This window comes from Drosophila bipectinata, chromosome 2R (assembly GCF_030179905.1).
Source record: "Drosophila bipectinata strain 14024-0381.07 chromosome 2R, DbipHiC1v2, whole genome shotgun sequence".
Lineage (NCBI taxonomy): Eukaryota > Metazoa > Arthropoda > Insecta > Diptera > Drosophilidae > Drosophila > Drosophila bipectinata.
The window spans coordinates 13,072,396-13,090,971 of record NC_091737.1 but is presented as its reverse complement, the minus strand read 5'-3'; the positions used below and the strand labels follow the sequence as shown (position 1 = coordinate 13,090,971).

At 41.6% G+C, this 18,576-nt stretch overlaps 3 protein-coding genes across 6 annotated transcripts in view; 2 read left to right on the top strand and 1 right to left on the bottom strand.

The window, feature by feature from the left end:
* fdl (fused lobes) overlaps positions 1 to 2,542 on the top strand; it is a 16,336-nt gene extending 13,794 nt beyond the window's left edge. For both annotated transcript variants that reach the window (XM_017250650.3, XM_017250649.3), the window contains exons 4-6: positions 38 to 773; positions 833 to 1,151; positions 1,213 to 2,542. In XM_017250650.3, coding sequence (XP_017106139.1) covers positions 38 to 773; positions 833 to 1,151; positions 1,213 to 1,467 — 1,310 coding nt within the window. In that variant the 3' untranslated portion in view covers positions 1,468 to 2,542. The remainder of the gene's footprint in view (positions 1 to 37; positions 774 to 832; positions 1,152 to 1,212) is intronic.
* On the top strand, positions 2,543 to 3,052 carry LOC108131659 (uncharacterized). Its single transcript, XM_017250655.3, has 2 exons — positions 2,543 to 2,664; positions 2,721 to 3,052. The coding sequence occupies exons 1-2, from the start codon at positions 2,620 to 2,622 to the stop codon at positions 3,009 to 3,011; spliced, it is 336 nt and encodes a 111-aa protein (XP_017106144.2). The 5' UTR covers positions 2,543 to 2,619; the 3' UTR covers positions 3,012 to 3,052.
* On the bottom strand, positions 3,023 to 18,576 carry Dh44-R2 (Diuretic hormone 44 receptor 2). 3 transcript variants are annotated; one of them, XM_070278155.1, is made up of 12 exons: positions 18,118 to 18,576; positions 12,367 to 12,824; positions 10,744 to 10,861; positions 5,063 to 5,264; positions 4,903 to 4,999; positions 4,748 to 4,841; positions 4,522 to 4,682; positions 4,354 to 4,464; positions 4,099 to 4,284; positions 3,907 to 4,031; positions 3,629 to 3,679; positions 3,042 to 3,138 (listed from the first exon to the last, which is right to left on the bottom strand). In XM_070278155.1, the coding sequence occupies exons 2-12, from the start codon at positions 12,601 to 12,603 to the stop codon at positions 3,042 to 3,044; spliced, it is 1,479 nt and encodes a 492-aa protein (XP_070134256.1). In that variant the 5' UTR covers positions 12,604 to 12,824; positions 18,118 to 18,576. The 3 variants fall into 3 exon arrangements, with proteins under 3 accessions (XP_017106141.2, XP_070134256.1, XP_017106142.2); XM_017250653.3 differs by lacking the exon at positions 3,042 to 3,138 and adding an exon at positions 3,214 to 3,374 and having other exon boundaries at positions 18,118 to 18,575; XM_017250652.3 differs by lacking the exon at positions 3,629 to 3,679 and having other exon boundaries at positions 3,023 to 3,138; positions 18,118 to 18,575.

The window sequence follows — 18,576 nt, the reverse complement described above, 5'->3', positions numbered from 1 at the left end:
TTTCCTTCAATCCTAACAACCCCCCTCTTATGAACAGCCGATGGACACCGCTTGCTGGTGGAGATCACCGCGAACTCATACTTTGGCGCCCGTCATGGCCTCTCCACGCTGCAGCAACTAATCTGGTTCGATGACGAGGATAGACTCCTGCACACCTATGCCAACTCCAAGGTTAAGGATGCCCCCAAGTTTCGGTACCGCGGCCTGATGTTGGACACCTCGCGGCACTTCTTCTCGGTGGAGGCCATCAAGCGAACGATCATGGCCATGGGCCTGGCCAAGCTCAACCGCTTCCATTGGCATCTAACGGATGCCCAGAGCTTTCCCTACATTTCGCGCTACTATCCCGAGCTGGCCGAGCACGGAGCCTACTCGGAGAGCGAAACATATACAGAGCAGGATGTACGCGAAGTGGCGGAGTTTGCCAAGATATATGGTGTGCAGGTGATTCCGGAGATCGATGCTCCGGCCCATGCGGGCAACGGCTGGGATTGGGGACCCAAACGCGGCATGGGTGAGCTGGCCATGTGCATCAACCAGCAGCCGTGGAGCTTCTATTGCGGCGAGCCGCCTTGCGGCCAGTTGAATCCGAAGAACAACCACACCTACCTCATTCTGCAGCGCCTGTACGAGGAGCTGCTGCAGCAGACGGGGCCCACGGACCTCTTTCACCTGGGTGGCGACGAGGTGAATCTTGATTGCTGGGCGCAGTACTTCAATGACACGGATCTGCGCGGCATGTGGTGCGATTTTATGCTCCAGGCCATGGCCAGGTGGGATATATATTTACATTCTTAGGAATAATTATATAAATGGTTTATTTTCTTTACAGGCTAAAGGTGGCCAACAATGGAGTGGCGCCCAAGATAGTGGCCGTCTGGTCGAGCGCCCTCACCAACACCAAGTGTCTTCCAAACAGTCAATTCGCCGTACAGGTGTGGGGCGGCAGCACCTGGCAGGAGAACTACGACCTGCTGGACAACGGTTATAATGTGATCTTCTCGCATGTGGATGCTTGGTACTTGGACTGCGGCTTCGGCAGTTGGCGGGCCACTGGCGAAGCTGCCTGTGCTCCCTACCGCACCTGGCAGAATGTCTACAAGCACCGCCCGTGGGAGCGTATGCGATTGGACAAGCGTCGCAAGAAGCAGGTAAGTTGGCTTACAAGCTGGAAATAGAGAAATATTTATTGAGAACTCTTCTTTTTGGTAGGTTCTGGGCGGTGAGGTGTGCATGTGGACCGAACAGGTGGATGAAAATCAGCTGGATAACCGGCTGTGGCCAAGATCGGCTGCCTTAGGTGAACGCCTCTGGTCTGATCCCAATGACGATCATGACATGGATGTTGTGCCGCCGGAAGTGTTCCGCAGAATCTCATTGTTCCGAAATCGCCTTGTCGAGCTGGGCATTAGGGCAGAAGCCCTGTTTCCCAAATACTGTGCCCAGAATCCCGGCGAATGCATTTGATATTACCTCTAAGAAGTAAAAGGAAAATCCTTCGATAACACCCCCCAACCCCTCCCGAAATGTGCGTTAGTTAGTTAATAGTCTAATTGTTATTTTATACGGATACCTAGGCTTCGATTTGCAAGTAAGCAGGCGACTGTTTAAAATGGTTTCTGGCATAAACCATAATGACTCGAATTTCGTTTTCATAGAACAAACAAACACACCATATACACTATAAACACAAACACTATACATACACCCACAAATTAGTACAATTCATTTTGAATTATTGCGCACACAGACATTACAGATTAGAGAACGTAGACCGGATAGGATCGGATGTAAGCAGGAAGACCACTGGTAGAGAATCAAGTTGAGGTTGACGATTAGGGCTCATAGACTTAGTTGTAGATTTCATACGCATCAAAATCACAGACATAGGCTTATGATATATATATATATATACAATTGTATTAATATGTAGACTTAGATGAGCAACCACGTATAAGGAATGACAAACTTTTTGATATTTTTAAAAGCTTTATTCGCAGAACATTAATTGATAAGTTAAACGTTACATCAAATGATCTTTTATTAGTTTTCTTTGGTTTTACTTTTCATTGACTTTGTCGTGTCTGCTTAAGTTACAAAATACATACATTTAAATTACATATTTTCAGTGATATAAACAATGTGACCTTAAATCAGAAAGAACAAAAACTGCTAAGAGACGAGTAAAACTTAGAATTAACATTAACAATTAATAATCGTTACGAAAACATTTTTGCACGCATTGGCACATAACTGACACTCGACTAGCAAATTAGTAGCTAATTTAGAATCTACACTAACTGGGGGAACAATGGTTGGGGTATTCACAGTTTTGTTTATGATTTTTGCAATTCAAAAAAATAATTCTAAATACATTTATATTTTTTCTTACATTCGGAATGATTAATTAAATCCCTATGTTAGCAAATTGTTTCTCGTACTTAAGACTTTGAGGAAATCGAATTCATGAATCTGCATTAATTTACAATTTTCTGCTGTAACTCCAAGTCACTTTCGAAAATAAATTTCAAATCCAGTCTAAGCAGGTTTTAGAATCCAATGACATCTCTTTGGGTTTTGGCTTTGATTTCCAGAAGTATATTTTGATATAGGAACTCTATGAAGTTGGGAGAAGTTTATCTAGTCTTCATGCTTTTCCTGATGGTGAGTTTCGATGTGTGTTTTCAGAGACTGGAGTCTGCTTTAAGTCCCACCTCCAGCTCGGAGTAGAGATCACCCAGGAACAGCCCACGCCGCTGGCTAAGAGGAGAGTGCCTCGCCAAGATGAGCCCGGGCCGGATGCCAAGGGCGATCTGAAACTGTTGCATGCACCCTGCGAGTTCGATCTGATTAGGTACGCCTCGATCGACTACTTTCCCAGCCACTGCCAGCCCGTTTACCAGAACCGGCACGTCAACGAGGACTGGTACCGCCTCTACAGGACCTACGATACTGAGGGGTTTGTTTTTGGCCAGTTCTACGAGCGCCTGCTGCGCCACGAAGTCGACTAATACAATGTCTGGTTGGAATGACTAAAACCTCTAAACAAAGTCTGTGATGTCGATGCTGTGGTAGCGCTGCAGAGGCCCCAGCCGCGTATGGGGCGACGGACGTAGACAGATCACACACTCCTCCGTGCTGAAAGTCGATTTGGGATTAACATGACAAATAACAAGCGATCTGGTGTTTTCATTATGTATATAATAAAAAAATATAATACTTTAATCTGGGTTCTTAGGGTGTAAACTAGCATGCAATACTTATGAACAATAGGGATATGTATAGGGGGGGGAAATCTCGGTCGTATACATTATTTATGGGTGTTTGTTGATCATTCGTAGTGTCCGGTGGGTACGGGACTTGTTGATGTCAGTCTACAAGAAATGGTAAACAGAAAGAAGGAAGCCCAAAATCAGAAACAGGAAGAAATTATAAGAAACATTAATCTAAGCTACCATGCAGATACAATTAAAAGTTTATAAATAAAACCATCTATCAAAAGGACTGCAGCATGGCATTTGTGTTAGTATTTTAAGCGAAAGGATATTTAAGAAACAGAGTTAAGATAGAGAGATAGGCAGAGAATTTTGGAAAAAGAAGATTCTACATGGACATTGCGTATACGCACCGTAGACTTTCGGTTCGCGATCTCAGCGAGTAGTCTTTGGAGGCGCGATGCCTGAAATGGAAATTAATTGGTTAAGTGACAACAACAACGACGATGGCGGCAACAACAACAACAACATCAGCAGCAGTTAACAACTACAATGGCAGCCATAGCGAAATCTACTACAATTAATGCAAAGTGTAAAGCCAGATTCTGTATGCCAGGGTTATAGCCAAACAACACCAATGAGTTAGAAGGCCGAATGAGTGCAATCATCCTCTAGAGTCTAAGAATCTCACCTGCGATTTTTGATGGAACTGCTTCGGTTGATATTCCGACTCTCGCGCCACCGGATGAAGCGATGCCTCAACGTCTGGCGCACCTCCGAGTTGAGGAAACAGTAGAAGAGCGCCACAAAGAAGCCCTGGGGCGGGAAAAAAATGCATATATTAATGGGAGGCTCAAGGGAAGCTGAATGATAAATTGCCTACCTGTGTGCTAATGAGAAAGGCTCTAATGGCCTCAAAGAGATTACGGCTGATGCCCTGCTCGGGGCCGGTTAGGACCAGCAGATAGGTAATGCCAAAAAGCGGAATCAACACCAGCAGGGCTTTGGAGGCTTTGTAATACTGCCGCGTTTCTAATGTGTGAGCCGAACGTAGTTTGGTAATGAGAACCTGTACGAAAATACATTTTTAAAATGTTAAAATTATCAGAATATAATATTAAAAGGACCTGTAACTTACCCACATAATGCGAATGAGAAAAACTAAATTAATCAGCAGAGCCAGCGAGGCAGGGCCCTTGAAAATCCAATCTATATGAGATTCACGCATCCAAGCGCATTCGATTTCAAGCTATACAAATTTAAAAAAATATATATTTATTTATTTAATTTAACTATAAATACTTACCCCAATAAAGTGCTCATTATCGAGATGCGGGGCAAATGCCTTGGCAATGGACCAGACCAAAATGCAAAGAGCTGGGCAGCCCCAGCCTATCAGGGCGTAGATAAGAAAGCTAATATTATCGCTGGAGAACGTTTGCACCACCAGCGTGTACAGATAAAGACCTTTGGGCAAATTAATATATAATAATAATGAATCAATACAATTATCTACGTTCATTTCGACTCACCCTCGACAAACATCCAGAAAAAGTTGGTTAGGTAAAAGTATTGGAACATGATGACCAGCGTTATGCACCCAGCCTGGCTTGACTCTGTGGTTATCTAAAAATTAAAACATATATTAGTAAAGTTCAATTAAATATTTGATAATTATATATTTTACCACTTGCAGAAACAAGGTAAGAATCCATAATAAAGCTGAGGTGATGTAGGTAAGGAATAGATTCGCATGAATTGTATTTCGCAGGCAGCGTAGATCTCTAAAGTAATTAGGAACTCTCATTAAATAAAATATATTTTAAATAGTCAATAGATAAACTCACTTGAAGCTGAGGAATATTATAAGAGCTACTACTAAAGTGGCAAAGCTTAGAAAATAACCACAAGCATAGATAATTGCAGGTAAGTCCACACTGGGGGAAAAGTCTGGAACTACTGGTATAGAACCCGACTGCTGGTGGCAGCGATCGTAGTCCGAATAGTGGTCCCATGTGCCATTCTCAAAGCAGAACCTGGTGGCGTTTTCTGTAAAGAACAAAAATTAGTTAATAAAAAAAAAAGATAATTTCGGGCGGATCTTAAGTTAATAGTAGGACAATCATTTTTCCATTTTTCGTGATGGAATCCCTTGAATCCCTTGGGGTTTTCCCTATAGGGTGCACTGTGATGGCTCTATCTTTCCCAATTCTCAACCGATTCTCAAGCGGAATACCTTAAACGATTTCTAGATCGATCGATTTCTAGATCGCCATCAAAATCCTGATACAAAATATTTTTCAGATTTTTTGTCCTTTTTTCATGAGGGGATCCCTTGAAAATCGAGTTTTCCCCTATAGGGCCCACAGTGATGACTATATCTTCCCCAATTCTCATCCGATTCTCAAGCGGAGTACCTTAAACGATTTCTGGATCGATTCGCCACCATTCTGCATCAAAATCCTGAAACGAAATATTTTTTTAAATTTTTTGTCCTTTTTTTATGAGGGGATCCCTTGAAAATGTGGTTTTCCCCTATAGGGCCCACAGTGATGGCTATATCTTCCCCAATTTTCATCCGATTCTCAAGCGAAGTACCTTAAACGGTTTCTAGATCGATTGCCCACCATTCTGCATCAAAATCCTGAGACAAAATATTTTTCAGAATTTTTGTCCATATTTCTGATAGGATCCCTTGAAATTGGGTTTTCCCTATAGGGTCCACTGTGATGGCTATATTTTCCCCATTTCCCATCCGATTCTCAAGCGGAGTACCTTAAACGATTTCTGGATCGATTCTCCACCATTCTGCATCAAAATCCTGAGACAAAATATTTTTCAGATTTTTTGTCCATTTTTCTGATGGGATCCGTTGAAAATGGGGTTTTTCCCTATAGGGTCCACTGTGATGGCTATATCTTCCCCAATTCTCATACGATTCTCAAGCGGAATACCTTAAACGATTTCTAGATCGATTTGCCACCATTCTACATCAAAATCCTGAGACAAAATATTTTTCAGATTTTTTGTCCATTTTTCTGATGGGATCCGTTGAAAATGGGGTTTTTCCCTATAGGGTCCACTGTGATGGCTATATCTTCCCCAATTCTCATACGATTCTCAAGCGGAATACCTTAAACGATTTCTAGATCGATTTGCCACCATTCTACATCAAAATCCTGAGACAAAATATTTTTCAGATTTTTTGTCCATTTTTCTGATGGGATCCGTTGAAAATGGGGTTTTTCCCTATAGGGTCCACTGTGATGGCTATATCTTCCCCAATTCTCATACGATTCTCAAGCGGAATACCTTAAACGATTTCTAGATCGATTTGCCACCATTCTACATCAAAATCCTGAGACAAAATATTTTTCAAATTTTTTGTCCATTTTTCTGATGGGATCCGTTGAAAATGGGGTTTTCCCCTATAGGGTCCACTGTGATGGCTATATCTTCCCCAATTCTCATCCGATTCTCAAGCGGAATACCTTAAACGATTTCTAGATCGATTTGCCACCATTCTACATCAAAATCCTGAGACAAAATATTTTTCAGATTTTTTGTCCATTTTTCTGATAGGATCCCTTGAAAATGGAGTTTTCCCCTATAGGGTCCACTGTGATGGCTATATCTTCCCCAATTCTTATCCGATTCTCAAGCGGAGTACCTTAAACGATTTCTAGATCGATTCTCCACCATTCTGCATCAAAATCCTGAGACAAAATATTTTTCAGATTTTTTGTCCATTTTTCTGATGGGATCCGTTGAAAATGGAGTTTTCCCCTATAGGGCCCACAGTGATGGCTATATCTTCCCCAATTCTCATCCGATTCTCAAGCGAAGTACCTTAAACGGTTTCTAGATCGATTGCCCACCATTCTGCATCAAAATCCTGAGACAAAATATTTTTCAGATTTTTTGTCCATTTTTCTGATGGGATCCGTTGAAAATGGGGTTTTCCCCTATAGGGTCCACTGTGATGGCTATATCTTCCCCAATTCTCATCCGATTCTCAAGCGGAATACCTTAAACGATTTCTAGATCGATTTGCCACCATTCTACATCAAAATCCTGAGACAAAATATTTTTCAGATTTTTTGTCCATTTTTCTGATGGGATCCGTTGAAAATGGAGTTTTCCCCTATAGGGCCCACAGTGATGGCTATATCTTCCCCAATTCTCATCCGATTCTCAAGCGAAGTACCTTAAACGGTTTCTAGATCGATTGCCCACCATTCTGCATCAAAATCCTGAGACAAAATATTTTTCAGATTTTTTGTCCATTTTTCTGATGGGATCCGTTGAAAATGGGGTTTTCCCCTATAGGGTCCACTGTGATGGCTATATCTTCCCCAATTCTCATCCGATTCTCAAGCGAAGTACCTTAAACGGTTTCTAGATCGATTGCCCACCATTCTGCATCAAAATCCTGAGACAAAATATTTTTCAGATTTTTTGTCCATTTTTCTGATGGGATCCGTTGAAAATGGGGTTTTTCCCTATAGGGTCCACTGTGATGGCTATATCTTCCCCAATTCTCATACGATTCTCAAGCGGAATACCTTAAACGATTTCTAGATCGATTTGCCACCATTCTACATCAAAATCCTGAGACAAAATATTTTTCAGATTTTTTGTCCATTTTTCTGATGGGATCCGTTGAAAATGGGGTTTTCCCCTATAGGGTCCACTGTGATGGCTATATCTTCCCCAATTCTCATCCGATTCTCAAGCGGAGTACCTTAAACGATTTCTAGATCGATTCTCCACCATTCTGCATCAAAATCCTGAGACAAAATATTTTTCAGATTTTTTGTCCATTTTTCTGATGGGATCCGTTGAAAATGGGGTTTTTCCCTATAGGGTCCACTGTGATGGCTATATCTTCCCCAATTCTCATACGATTCTCAAGCGGAATACCTTAAACGATTTCTAGATCGATTTGCCACCATTCTACATCAAAATCCTGAGACAAAATATTTTTCAGATTTTTTGTCCATTTTTCTGATGGGATCCGTTGAAAATGGGGTTTTTCCCTATAGGGTCCACTGTGATGGCTATATTTTCCCCATTTCCCATCCGATTCTCAAGCGGAGTACCTTAAACGATTTCTAGATCGATTTGCCACCATTCTACATCAAAATCCTGAGACAAAATATTTTTCAGATTTTTTGTCCATTTTTCTGATAGGATCCCTTGAAAATGGAGTTTTCCCCTATAGGGTCCACTGTGATGGCTATATCTTCCCCAATTCTCATCCGATTCTCAAGCGGAGTACCTTAAACGATTTCTAGATCGATTCTCCACCATTCTGCATCAAAATCCTGAGACAAAATATTTTTCAGATTTTTTGTCCATTTTTCTGATGGGATCCGTTGAAAATGGGGTTTTTCCCTATAGGGTCCACTGTGATGGCTATATCTTCCCCAATTCTCATACGATTCTCAAGCGGAATACCTTAAACGATTTCTAGATCGATTTGCCACCATTCTACATCAAAATCCTGAGACAAAATATTTTTCAGATTTTTTGTCCATTTTTCTGATGGGATCCGTTGAAAATGGGGTTTTACCCTATAGGGTCCACTGTGATGGCTATATTTTCCCCATTTCCCATCCGATTCTCAAGCGGAGTACCTTAAACGATTTCTAGATCGATTTGCCACCATTCTACATCAAAATCCTGAGACAAAATATTTTTCAGATTTTTTGTCCATTTTTCTGATAGGATCCCTTGAAAATGGAGTTTTCCCCTATAGGGTCCACTGTGATGGCTATATCTTCCCCAATTCTCATCCGATTCTCAAGCGGAGTACCTTAAACGATTTCTAGATCGATTCTCCACCATTCTGCATCAAAATCCTGAGACAAAATATTTTTCAGATTTTTTGTCCATTTTTCTGATGGGATCCGTTGAAAATGGGGTTTTTCCCTATAGGGTCCACTGTGATGGCTATATCTTCCCCAATTCTCATACGATTCTCAAGCGGAATACCTTAAACGATTTCTAGATCGATTTGCCACCATTCTACATCAAAATCCTGAGACAAAATATTTTTCAGATTTTTTGTCCATTTTTCTGATGGGATCCGTTGAAAATGGGGTTTTCCCCTATAGGGTCCACTGTGATGGCTATATCTTCCCCAATTCTCATCCGATTCTCAAGCGGAATACCTTAAACGATTTCTAGATCGATTTGCCACCATTCTACATCAAAATCCTGAGACAAAATATTTTTCAGATTTTTTGTCCATTTTTCTGATAGGATCCCTTGAAAATGGAGTTTTCCCCTATAGGGTCCACTGTGATGGCTATATCTTCCCCAATTCTCATCCGATTCTAAAGCGGAGTACCTTAAACGATTTCTAGATCGATTCTCCACCATTCTGCATCAAAATCCTGAGACAAAATATTTTTCAGATTTTTTGTCCATTTTTCTGATGGGATCCGTTGAAAATGGGGTTTTCCCCTATAGGGTCCACTGTGATGGCTATATCTTTCCCAATTCTCATCCGATTCTCAAGCGGAATACCTTAAACGATTTCTAGATCGATTTGCCACCATTCTACATCAAAATCCTGAGACAAAATATTTTTCAGATTTTTTGTCCATTTTTCTGATGGGATCCGTTGAAAATGGGGTTTTCCCCTATAGGGTCCACTGTGATGGCTATATCTTCCCCAATTCTCATCCGATTCTCAAGCGGAATACCTTAAACGATTTCTAGATCGATTTGCCACCATTCTGCATCAAAATCCTGAGACAAAATATTTTTCAGATTTTTTGTCCATTTTTCTGATAGGATTCCTTGAAAATGGAGTTTTCCCCTATAGGGTCCACTGTGATGGCTATATCTTCCCCAATTCTCATTCGATTCTCAAGCGGAATACCTTTAACGATTTCTAGATCGATTTGCCACCATTCTACATCAAAATCCTGAGACAAAATATTTTTCAGATTTTTTGTCCATTTTTCTGATGGGATCCGTTGAAAATGGGGTTTTCCCCTATAGGGTCCACTGTGATGGCTATATCTTCCCCAATTCTCATCCGATTCTCAAGCGGAATACCTTAAACGATTTCTAGATTGATTTGGCACCATTCTACATCAAAATCCTGAGACAAAATATTTTTCAGATTTTTTGTCCATTTTTTTGATAGGATTCCTTGAAAATGGAGTTTTCCCCTATAGGGTCCACTGTGATGGCTATATCTTCCCGAATTCTCATCCGATTCTCAAGCGGAATACCTTAAACGATTTCTAGATCGATTTGCCACCATTCTACATCGAAATCCTGAGACAAAATATTTTTTAAATTTTTTGTCCATTTTTCGTGATGGGACCCCCTTAAAATGAGGTTTTCCCCTATATGGCCCACAGTAATGGCTATATCTTCCCCAATTCTTATCCGATTCTCAAGCGGAGTACCCTAAACGATTTCTAGCTCGATGGCACACTTGGTAAACCGAAATTATAATACCCTCTGCAGGGTATTAAAATATTCACATTATTTATTATATACCCACCTGTTGTGTCGTAGTGTACACCCTTAAATTCCTCAAAACAGGGCAGTACTGCCAAACTTCCGGCATTCGTTCGAGGCCAACACAGCACCGAATCAAATGAGCTGGGACATTGTAGAATCTAAAATGATTTACAGAAAAATATAGTAACTTTTAAAATGGTTATAAACAAAGATGGTCTAAGAAAAGCAACCTTGGATAAATATTTAGAATGCCTCTGATGTCTTTGCGGTTGGGATTTAATTTGCCTTTCTTGGCTCCGATCTGTAAATGGACCTGACCTAACCCAAGACATTAAATCAGAGTAAACGAGATTTATGAAACAAAACTGACACACTATGTTTATGTGTTTCCCTTGGGTCTTTTTTGGATTTTATGGTTCTGACGCATTTGCTTAGTACGAACGGATTTTAATCAAGTGGATTTCCAACTTTTGTATAGGCATGGATAGCTATAGCTAGAGGGCAGTGTATGCCTTACCCACAATATCTATTGCTTTATTTATATATTTGCAGCGGCATGCTAAATATTTTTATACAAACGGATATACAATAAAGTATAAATATATGTATATATATCTTATATATGATATATGTGAGGTTTGTTTGCCTAGTCTAGTTTCTACCGAGCATAGGTGACGGGCAGGTAAGCACTGAGCTTCCATTGATATTTTTTATGGACCTTATCAGCTGACAGTCGCAGACGCCGTCGATTGCACAATACCCAAAAGAAATGCTTTAAAAATTGACAATTTTTTACGACTTTCACTGATAAGTTTAAGCTTTTGTGACAGCTAATGCGATCGGACTTAGCCACGCGACAAAATTAGCCGTCAACGAGAATGCCAAACAGTCGGCCCGGGGAACTCCGCTAATATTTGTCTTTGCACTTTTCATTTTCATTCATTTGCCGCTTAACTTGACTTGCAAAATTAAGCCTTATTATATGTATGTACTTTTCATGGAGATTTCAAAAGAATAACGCCCTTGAAATCTTGTGGGCGACACAATTCTGATGGCATCAAACATCCGAGATAAACAAAAATCTCATAGATGCAGCCTCAAGTGGGTTTCCTTGAGTCTTCGTTTTTGTTTACAGCCCCGAGAGGAATACACAAATAAATATTTGTTGCAGTCTCCGGAAATAAAATTGTTGGCTACCAAAATTTTCAAAAAATATTAATCGAAAAGCTATCAGCAGTACAGTTGCCATAAAATCAATATTTTATTTTAAACCGAGAGATGTCGACAGAAGACTCGAGAAAGAAGACGAATCCATTGGCGAGAAAGATTGATTGGAGAATGTTTCTGCAAGTCGAACAGATCAATTAATTCAACACGAATTGGCTAATTAAAGAAATATTTATGGTATGGCTGTTTGATTGCTTTTGGGGAATATGTTGACTTTTCCATGAAAAGTGATTAATTTTTGTGTTTATTTAAAATCTTTCCCATCGAGATCCTCTTCCTTAAAATAAATATTAAACCAATTGAATAATTGCCATAAAAACTACAGAATTTTCCATATCTATAAACATATATTAATTGTTTCGTTAGGAATTACCGTCTGGGGAATCGAAACCATCGCAGACGGAATAAACCCAGCCCCACCCAGGCCACAACTTACCCGCTTGCCGCCTGCCGTTAGGTTCCGAGCCGCCTCCAGCTCCTCCTGCCGCTGCTGCTGCTGGCACTGCTGTGTTCGGTTGACGAGGAGCTCCCCGCTGTGGGGCTGTTGGGCGCCAATTAGGGCGCTCGCCCGCTGCAGCATGTCCAGCGAGAAGTTGGCGATGACGTTGGCCAGGTTCTCCGGCGAGGCGTCGTCCAGACTGTCCACCAGGGCACGCAGATCGTCGTCAGCCATGCGAGGTGGTATATGGATGGTAGGTTGGTTATTGACTTTGATGGGCTGCCGCAATTACGGGAGGTTCGTCGATGAATGATGACCCACTCAGCACAGACACGTCGGCTGCTGCAGCGTTGCAATATGGTAGACAGCAGGAACCTGTCAACGAAGGCGTCTCCTCTCCTGAACTCCGTCAGCACTTTCTCCTCCAGCGACGGACGATGCGCAATTAAACGTATCTACGCAAATAAACCGAAACATTCTTCATATCTTTATCTGATAAAGTATACAAGACGACCACAATCAGATTCGGTGCCCAAAACACTGGAACAGCCACCGTATAGAGATATGCTATATATTATACACTTGTAGAAATAAAAAAGCGTTTATTTGCTTGCTGATTAAATATTTTGGTGGCTCATCCATGGTCCGTGACTCAACAGAACACAGAAGGCCGAAATGGCAGGGTTCATGGTGTGTTTATTGCGGAAAATATTCAATTCCTTCAATTTCCCCAAACAAACTATATACTATAGGTGCCTTTTCTTTCGAATAACACTCTTAATATTTTAGAGGTCGTGGTGAAATGATTTTTCGTCTTTTATGCTAATGTATACAAATTATAAAAAAATCTGTGCAAATAGTACATGAGAAAATCACGTGACGTTTGGGGTCTGCTGTGGGTGGGTGTGGATGGGTCTGGATTCCCAGATTAAATAAAGGAAGATAACCATGCCACAATCTTTATGGACTCTGCCGACTCGCTCTCTGGTGTGCTGCCAAAAGGGCAGGCGGGCGGGCTGGCAGGCGGTGAGATTCCAATAGCAAATATCCCCGTAATTGAACACTTTATATGACCACCCACCCGACCAACCGAAACCCGATCCGGGCCGTCTGTCATTATATTTGGCTTGGGCCCAACCCCGGGCCTTAACCATTAGTTTCCCATTAACTGCAATAACTCTTGCCAACTCGATAATATTTGTTCAGGCTGTTGTAATGGAGATTGCACGGAAGATTGCCCGGCTGATTCACACGAGTTTAAACTAGTTGGCAGTGGAATTTCCAAAACAATGCATCGTAATTGCATTTGATGAAGTTGATAATTTGGTATAGTTTGCACCAAAACTGACAGAGATGGCTTTAATTGAAAAAAGATGGCTGGCAGGCGGGATGGGTTAATTATTTCTTTAGTCACGTATAATCATTACATTCAGCAATTAAGTAACAAAAGATCTCCGGAGTGAAAGTAATTAAACTAGTGCGACGGCCGTAACCTTATCTGGAAGCATCGAGTCTGGGAGGATGGAGGCTGGCGACTGTGACAGATGTGTAAGCACGGTTCATGTGCGTTTTCACCTGGCAACGTGATGTTTACCTGGTGGAGCAGGAGGATGAGGAGAAGACTCCCCTGTCACACAGTGATTAAAACAAAGAGTGTCAAGTTATTTATTAATGAACAAATACCATGGCAGCCAGTGCGCTACGGGTCGCCAACTCATCACATCTCGTATCAGCTAACGCATGGAGCTTCAACTGCTTTAACTGCTCCAGGAGAGTTGGCCAGATGCGGAGCTTTGTCAATGTCAAGTTGAGAGATAACGGTGGCCATTGTGCCACTACATGAAAGCGGCTCTTTCTGTTAAATGTCAGTCGGCGGGTCGTCGAGTGCTTGAATATGCAGGCCTTCCCCCACCGACTCATCGTGGCCATCTTGGCCATGTTTCGCCTGCAATGCCGCCCCTGGCCGGCTAATTATGCTTCTAAAAATAGATTCCAACGCTGAGTGCTTTGATCTCTGGCTAGGAGGCAGGTGCAGTCGCAACACGTTGCCGTTTTTGGAATTCAAAGTATTCAACGTGCTGTGTGCCGGCCGCTCTTTATATTTCCTTAAGTTCCATTATGTAGATTACAGCTCCTGTCTCCTTTTTATTCCAGCAATCCTCCACCCCAACTCGCCCGAGTCGAGCAAATATTTGCCTTCAATCCCGAAATGGCCAAACATCTGGGCCAGAAGTCGTCATGCCACTGCCACAATCTTAAGCCCACCCTCCACAAGAGGCAGCGATTTATTTATGGGCTTGGCAAACAAGCGCATTATTTGGACGAGCGCGTGTTTGTGGTTATCATTGAGATCATAATTATGATGATAATCAGCATCACCATGTCATTTGAAGCCAATGGATGGGGCAACTAATCTGGCCTTAAATGCGCCTTAATTAGCTACCCAGTGCCCCCTGGCCACAAGGGAAATAAACATTTCAAATGCTTGACCAATGTAAATAATAATAATAATAATAAATGGAAGTCGTGGGGGAAGTCAGTGCAACAGGGCGTATGCTTGATATACCAAGGGTATTGCACGCTCCATCTATTGCACGATTCTGCAGCTATTCTTTGGATTCATCGGGTGTGCAGATGATTTATAGAGTGTCAAAACAAATGAAAATTAATTGGCAATCGGCATGTGGGCCTGTGGGCCTGTTGGCAGAGAGCAGTGTTGGGGTTAACGAAGACCGACATGCAATCCAAAACATGCGCGTTAGGCCATCAAAATCGTATGATTAATAAAGAAGGCAATGCACTGCGAAACGAAAAACTATTCAGACAGAAATTTATAAGACTCTTAGCTTCCTTCAGTGCGAAATTCCATTATCGGTCTATCAATTAAAGACCTTAAGCCAATGCCATATGACAGTCGACTGTCGAAGGCGTCGTCATGATAAAAACCACGTAAATGAAAAACATCGAAGAGCAATAAAAATTATGGGCGAACCGGAAGGCAGAGAGCATCAGCTTTATGAATGAACGAGTGCGGTCAGCGAAGCGTGCAAAAGTCAGAGCCAACAGCGTCAGCTGGCTGACAAATCAAATCGAAAACGAAAACGAATCGCATCGAATCGAGGGGAATTAAATCGAACCGACTGGATACTGGATCGGTAAATGGCAGACGCAGTCAGGCGCTATGATATCGATATTTATGGTTTTGGCTTGGTGAAAGAAAATAAATAGATGGATTTCAGTGCCGTCATTTGCTTCATCATTGTTAGCCGCCGCTTGACCATCTTGACCATCACCCCCGTCTAAGAATTCCAAGTTAGATAGCCCGCCCGGTTGAGGCCAAGTAAAATACACAAAACAACACCCACAGATATCCAGATATCGGGGGAAAGTTTACAAATTAAAAGAAAATTGAAACGAAACCAAACAGAGTCAGTAGCAGAGCCAAATGCACAAGAGAGTGAGAAGGTCGAGAGCTACAAACTGGCAGCTCTGCTGGGCACATGGGGCGTATGAGTAACAGGAACAATATCAAGCATACGCCGCGTTGCCAGACGACTTCATTTCATATGCTTACTAATTTTATTGCGTTACAACGGCATAACAAATTCTCAAGATGCTTTGAACTCGCTGGAAGCTTTGGATTTGTGCGGGCTGAAAGATGGCGGGAGCGTTGCGAAGGACGAGAATGATTCCAGGTCCTGGACGATACGGGGTGAATTGAAAAGTTGTTTTACAATGTCGTGCCCGAAAACGAAAAGTTGAATAAAGTAAAAATAAAACAAAATATATTTTTCCTTTTCATTTGCAATTTTCATACAAGTTTTGGTAGCAGAGCTGCGGGCATTTTATTGCCTGTTGCATGGCAGGTGAGGCGGAATGAACCGAGAGTCAGGCTCCGGAGTCAGAGTCATGGAGATACACATACACGTGCATAATAATGCCACCCACATCCCGTCCGACGGAACCATTCAGATACATAAACATGATGTAATTTTAAAATTTCATGAGTTTATGCTGAAGTTTGTTTTATCTGTTTTATGGCAGTGGCAGAACTGAACGTCGGAGGCCCCCGGGCTCTGGATGCAGGAGCAAGTGAAGCGATGATAAAGATATTCTAGTTGAGGTAGTAGTAACAACAGTGGAGCATCATGGAGGAAAACTATGAGCAGCTGCTGCTGCTGGGGGAGCAATCGATACTTATTAGAAAATTCAATTAGCTAACTGCGGATGGGAGGTAAACGTGGCACAAACAAAGACTTTGACTGGCGGCACTTGAAAAAATAATCTGCATATTCCAATAACTAATTAGATAGAGTACTCCTCCAGCTAACCCTATTTACAGATTGGGAGAATCCTCTTAGTGGAGCAAGGTGTTCCAGCAAGACTGACAACCTGCATTTAGAGTTTAAGTAAATCGAACAATAGCCACTCTAACTTGTCGCACTTACACTTGAAAGCCATTTGCTAATTTTAGTCAGAGTCTCCCAAAGTTTTCCCTTACTCATGTAGTATGTACAATTTTCCTCTTGTTTAGGGGTTCTTAGAAGGCGAGTATAATTAAATTTTTGTATTTACTCAACAATTCAAATTCGAGAGTCGTAAACAATTTGTTGTTGAGACCCGAACTCTGTCTGCTTTTTATTCGCTATTTACTTTTCGGCGACCTGGGCGTAATGAATCGGACAGTGAATGTGGAACTCGGGAGTAGAACGGGGTGAATATTACAAATGTTTATCTTTGGTCAATAATAATAACAATGTCTGGGAGAGGGCGTGGCGCAAGCACAAAAATATGCATGAGATTTGCAATGTACTTTGGCAGGGAGGAAGTGGGCGGAGGAATGGATGCTCCTCCCACCGGAAAGGAATTAATTAAAAAATCCCATTCGCTGCCTCGATGCATGATGCAGGAAACTAAAAATGGAGAAGGAGATGGTGTGGTGTGGGAAGGCAAAGGGTATGGAAGGCGGCTTCGAACAACAGGACATGATGTCCCCAAGCACCTCGAGGCGCTCCGGCTGAAACGAATCGTAAACATGCAAATGGAGCACAAACATTTGCATATATGAGATAAAATCCAACCGAGGCGAAACTAACAAATAAAATCCAAACCACACAGAGATATATTTATAAAATTTAAGAAAAAAGGGAATATTTAAAAGGGGAAATAAGATTTCTGGCTAAAAATATTTTATTTAAATATTTTTAGTTCTCTTTGAAGTCAAATTCTTTATTAATCACGTTTCTCAAATACAAAAATTAATTTAAAATAAATCCAAAAATTTAGTAAATATAGCTATACCCCCTATGGGTTCTCCTGTTTGTGTTTTTCTTCAGTTTAATAATTTGTTTTCGCCTTTTGTGAATATGGAAACGGATAATCCGACGCCCATTGAGCCTAATCAGACGTTTATTCTTCAATTTAAAGTCTATTTGCGGACTTCTCCATTGTTTGTTAATGGGAGCAAGCTGCTAAGTGATCATCGCCAGCTTGGATTTGAATTACTTGGGGAAGAAGAGGAATCTTCGCCCCCCATAGCGTTTTAGAGATTGCCAAAAATACGGAATATTTTAATGGCCCCGGTAGCCCGGTATTTGCCCAATTTGTTATGCACTTGCTGAGGAATGGATCAGTTTTCGGATCGTATCGTTCTGTTTTTCATCACAACACTGAGGGTCAGGGTCTGAGGGTCTCACGCTTCCAACTAACTGTTAAATTCTCGAATTAGCGCCTCTCTTTTTCACTCACATGGGGTTTTCTTATTATTATATTTTGTATTTTTTTTTGTATTTTTTTTTTTGTAGTTTTGTAGCCGCTTTAAACGTTTATCGCCTTTTTATCATTATCATTTATTTGTTTGCATTACTTAGCACAAACACACGCACACCCACGATCGCGGAATGACACATTTAAGACTTGGGAACACGTTTAATTTTAGATGAAATCAAATACGTTACTTCCTAAATTGCCACAAGAACTATAATAATAATAACAATAATAGCAACGGGTATTGTGACGAAAACAAAACTAAGCCTGCGGCGCTGCTAGCTTTAGACTTGGATGCCAGAGATGCTGCGCGAGATTGTACGCCGTATTACGATTACGCCGGACTACGGATAGCAATGAGTTGTTGCGACGACGACGACGATGATGACGGCACACGCGTCCACTGGCGGCCAAAGACAGCGCCAAACTGCGGCCAACAGG